This window comes from Gadus morhua, chromosome 18 (genome assembly GCF_902167405.1).
Source record: "Gadus morhua chromosome 18, gadMor3.0, whole genome shotgun sequence".
NCBI lineage: Eukaryota > Metazoa > Chordata > Actinopteri > Gadiformes > Gadidae > Gadus > Gadus morhua.
In genome coordinates, this window is record NC_044065.1 from 11,421,100 (window position 1) to 11,426,099 (window position 5,000).

A 5,000-nucleotide genomic window follows, 5' to 3' on the forward strand; every position below is an offset into this window, starting at 1 on the left:
TTCTTCCATTTGCTTTCTGTGAATGTCTGTATACTGTCTCCATTGTCTGTACTCTTTGAGTTGTCTGTATTATTTGTATTGTCTTTATGCTTTGCATTTTCTGTATCGTCTGTATCTTCTATATTGTCTGTATAGTCAGTAATGTTTGTACCCTTTTTTATTGTCTGTATCGACCTTATCGTCTGTACTCTTGTATCATCAGTACTGTTTGAATTTTCTGTACCGTCTGTACTGTCTCTATCATCTATAATGACTGTACCATCTGTAATGTCTGTGATGTCTGTACTGTCTCTATCATCTATAATGACTGTACCATCTGTAATGTCTGTGATGTCTGTACTGTCTGGACCATCTATAATCTGTACTGTGTTGTAAGCGTTTGAGGCTGCCAACCAGGTGGCCCTCGTCGTGAGAGGAGTCTGGCCTCAACCACTCCAACCTGTGTGGATGGGGGTCCCCCATCACCCAGACCCTGACCCCGTGCATGTGGTCCCCACCTGCCGTGCAGAACTCGATGACCTGGCTCCACTCGGACACGGCGTAGTCCCCGTCCGCCTGCTTGGTGGCCGTCTGCACAGCCACCGTGTAGTCGGTGCGCGGGCTCAGGAACCAATGGCCTCGCACCGTCATGGGCAGGGGGACGGCCCTCGCCACCAGCTTGGTGGGGACGTCCTGGAGGCATAAGAAGCACACACGCACATCACACTTCACATTTGGTGGCAGTGGTGGGATATTCCTCTAGCCGAGTGGAGGGGACCCACATTTCGAAAAACATTGTTCGAGGAGCTTCGTGGTGGACCGCAGTGAAGAAGAGCAGGTAGACGAAGAGTCCTGCTAGGAGAGGAGATCACTGGGGAAGTTGAACTGCTGTCCTGTGGGGTTGGCCAAAGCCTGAAGGACGAATAGCTCGGGAACTCCTTGTTGCTGACGTGAGCCGTGTGGGGAGCAATTGCCAAGCCTTGGCAGAACAGCAGTGGCGATGGACTTACTGCAAAGAGTGCAGTGTTTGGCCAAGAAGGAGGGATCGTTGAATGAAGATTGGCGGTCACCAGAGACTTTTTGAACTGTTTATTTAGCACAAATGAGTGTCTTGCACAATATTTTACCTTTTTATCTAATGCGCTTGTAACTGTGTTTACAAGCTTAAAAGAGGGGGAAGGTAATGTGAAGATGTGAATGGCATCTTCACTGTTTTTAAACATGTTTTAAAAGATTCACGTGCTCCTGTCTGGCTGGTTAGCCGTGATAGTCCGCAGCTGTGGCTCATAGGCTAATTGAGCCACACCCATTCTGGTGCTCTTTAAGAGGGCCAGAGTTTTAGACTAGTTGTGCAAGTGACTTGACAGTTGTGCTGTGTTTTAAGTAAAGAGATGCTTTTTAACAACAACAATGTGCGTGAAGAAAGCTAGTTTGTTGAATTTAGCCTTAAAAAGACTAGAAAATGAGAAGGAAAGAGTAGGCTAGGACTACTGCTGGGACTGTTTGTTTGGTCCACAGCAGTGATTAAGTCGGCTGATTGCTTTTAGGGCAGACAAATTGTTTCATAAAGGGAAGCGGGGAGAGTGCTGAATTTATTAAATCATTGAGTCATCAAATCCCTGCTGTGGTAAAAACATCAGCATTACAGCGAGAAATAAAAGTGTTATGAAAGAGCTTCTGAATAATAAAGAGAGATTACTGTTGGTTGTGTTTGGCCTTTAGTCTGGCTTTTGTCGTTAAAGTTAGCACTAGTACAAAAGTAATAAAAGGTTTTATGAATTGTGTATTCCTGTAGTTGTAGTAAAAGTAGTAGTAGAAATAGTAGTTCATGATCATGGTCATGGGTAAGATTTAAGAGCTGTGCCCTCTTGTGCACTTTTCTGCTCCCTCTCATACAACTCTCAAATCATACCTATAGCAGCCTTAACTTAGGCCTACTCAAAGTGTAATTAGTGGGAGCGAATATAAAACAATGTAGTCGTCACAATTTGTATGGGTCTACCTTGTGTTTGAACTTGTTCTCCTTCTTGTTCTCCTTCTTGTTCAGGTCTATGAAGTAGTGCGTGATCCTCTCCTTCCCGCGTGCGTCTGAGTCCCAGCTGATCTTGAAGGAGTCGCAGGTGATGTTGCTGATGCTGATCTGGTGGGGGACCGGCAGGTCGTCCAGCTCCCCGACCCCGCTGTCTGCCGACTGGGTTCCTGGGAGAGGGAGCAGGGGTAAGGGTCATTCATTGATACCATGCGATGTCCTTGGTATTATCTTCACGGCTTTCGTTGTTGTTTGTTAATCTGTTGAAGGCCATTACGATGCATTAAGCTCATGGGTTTGCATTCACTTTTAATGTAATACATTGTTAAAAATGTTTTTAACTTAAGGAACAATATAAATATTTGTACACCTTCTTTCCCTGAAAGACAGAATGAAGTTCTCTATTTTTTTTTGTCATTAACCCACAAGATCTTGTCTCCACATTTTGACCCACTATGATTAGAAAAAAGATGAAATGTTTTAGGCATTTGCTTCACTTTGTTTAGGACCATTTAACCACATAGGCAGCATTTCTTTTTTCAAATGTACAGGTATATAGAAAAGAGATGGCTATGGTTTATGTGGTGCCCTCAATGTGTGAACATTTTGTTTTCATCTTTACATATTTTCGCATTAAGTCTTTTAGGACATTGCCAATATCACAAACACGCCAGTAAAACACACACATGCCAGTGCAACTGGATGGAAGGATTGCCCGCAAACTGTTTGTGTGTGTGTGATTGTGTGTGTGTGTTCAGGAGTTAAAGGGTTCCTCTATCTAACTGTTTATAATTTTAAAACATCTTAAAGCAATGAATCTTTAATCTATAGTAAAACAATGTGGGTCAATGAATCATCTGTAGGGCCATATAATGTCCTGAAGTAATCCTCCTTCCCTGAAAAAAGTTACATTTTAGTGGATATTTCTTTCGAACCACTGTCTACTTTATGATTGGTCTTTCAGAGAGATTGTACAACGATTTCTACTCTTTTGGGGTGGAAATGGCTTCAACCCCGACATCTTGGAATTGCCTTTACGCAGAAAGTACTGATGCTAGTTATCTGGGTCCAGTTGCACCAGCAGAACGTAAGGTCCCACTTAGGCTTCGTTGAACGTAAATCACCCAAACGTTCGACTTTACACTCTACTAAAAAAATAGCAGTTGCACCAAGCAGATAGTTTCAACTTAACACTAAGTTATAACTTATCTTTTACACCTCCCCTCTAGCTGGTGTAAGTTCCATACTAACGATTAAGAACCGTTAAAAGAAAAAAAACGTAAAAAGATTTCAACACTAACGCAGGGTAATGGCTATTCGTTTTGAGCAATGGGAAGAGGAGTTTCAATGCGATATGCGCCGGGAACGGATTGTCCGTGACCGTATCGATCCATTTCTTTATTATGATGATGTTGAATTATATGCGCGATTTCGATTTTGCCGGGCAGAATATTATATTTATTTATTTATTATAAAATCCGCCATCAAATAGCTTAACCTCACGCCTATACCGTCCAAGCAAATTTTAGAGAATAAATGACTGAAACTTTTTTTTTAAATGACTGAAAAGTTTTGTTTGCCCTCTCATTTGGGTGCTAAAGCGTCTTCACTCGGATAAGGTGGAAACTTGCCGGTATTTCCTGTTTACCTTGTTATCTGTCAATGATTGGCTTGAAATTATCTAAACGTCATTAAAAGCGACACTGGTACACTTTATGCACTACTAGTAACGTTACAACTTAAGTTATGGTGGTGCAACCAAAATGTAGAACACCTTTAGTTTGACACTAGCTACGTCGAGCGTAGGGTTAAGGCAGACTTTACACCCGTACTTATGATCGGCTTTACGTTCTGCTGGTGCAACCGACTGCTGGATCATTTTATAGGCCTAGAGCATGAAAAGCTTGGCTCAGGAGAACCATTAACTATGTCACTTATGTGACAAATAAAATTGGCCACATTTTCTTGGGAGCAATTTTACGGCAGCACTTCAGAGGTTTAAAAGTCTCACCACTCTGTAACTTTCTCTCGAATTACCTACTCATGCGTGCAAGGGCAGGGAATAAGGATTCATACTAAAGGACCCCTCTAAAATGATTAGATAGGTATAAGCAGTTGCGTAGTCAGACTTATTGACTCACTGAAGCAAGGAGGGCTCTTACAAGCAGTATCTGACCTTACAATACAACACTGGTCGCTTAAATATGTGAAAAGGTTTTGGAGGAACCAAGAATGTCAATACAATCCATGGAACTCACATTGAAAGAACAGCGCACAGCGACCATACAGACTGGAGTGATGCATTTTACTTACATTGTTCACAATGCATGATATCATTAGCTCTGCAAATAACATTCTCATATACTCCGCAATCACTCTGATGGGATATTTGTTCTTTTGCATGAGCCCCATTGTGGCGGTTAGAAAGAAGCGGTTGGCCCGACCCAAACCTATTTGCATAGAAAACTGCTGGAGAACCACAGGCTAGCCAGTGTCGGGCTTACTATTAGCATAGGACTGAGTGGTGTGTTCACAACACGCACTATAGAAGCCTCTAATTGGTTCATCACAGGAAACAGAAGACAACAAAAAATTTGCTCTGAGCTATTATTGGAGCTCCAGCTTTGGTTAGTGGTTATGTGTATTTTCTCTGTGGCATCTGGGTGTGTGTGTGTGTGTGTGTGTGTGTGTGTGTGTGTGTGTGTGTGTGTGTGTGTGTGTGTACGTACGGGTGTGGTTTGTGAAAAAAAAACACCTCAATCTCTTGTTCTATATGGTAAGCCTGTGCTTTGTTTATGTTTTTTATGTACTCAAATGGTTCTTGCACTTTTTGGGTTATATCATCGTTGTTCAATTTGCTTACTCTAAAAAAAACACTGCTAAATAAAAGGATGGTAATGTGAATCTTGTGTGTGTGTGGTTGTGTCAAACCATGTCACAGATAATACACACTTTATCTCCTGTCAGGTGGATTCTATTCATTTGACAGAGA

General features: G+C 42.1%; 1 protein-coding gene across 2 annotated transcripts in view; it reads right to left on the reverse strand.

The window, feature by feature from the left end:
• Window positions 1-5,000, reverse strand: part of LOC115531537 (phytanoyl-CoA hydroxylase-interacting protein-like) — a 17,643-nt gene that overhangs the window by 4,856 nt on the left and 7,787 nt on the right. For both annotated transcript variants that reach the window (XM_030340883.1, XM_030340882.1), the window contains exons 2-3: window positions 1,982-2,178; window positions 498-672 (exon numbers count right to left, since the gene is read on the reverse strand). In XM_030340883.1, the coding sequence (XP_030196743.1) occupies window positions 498-672; window positions 1,982-2,178 (372 nt within the window). The remainder of the gene's footprint in view (window positions 1-497; window positions 673-1,981; window positions 2,179-5,000) is intronic.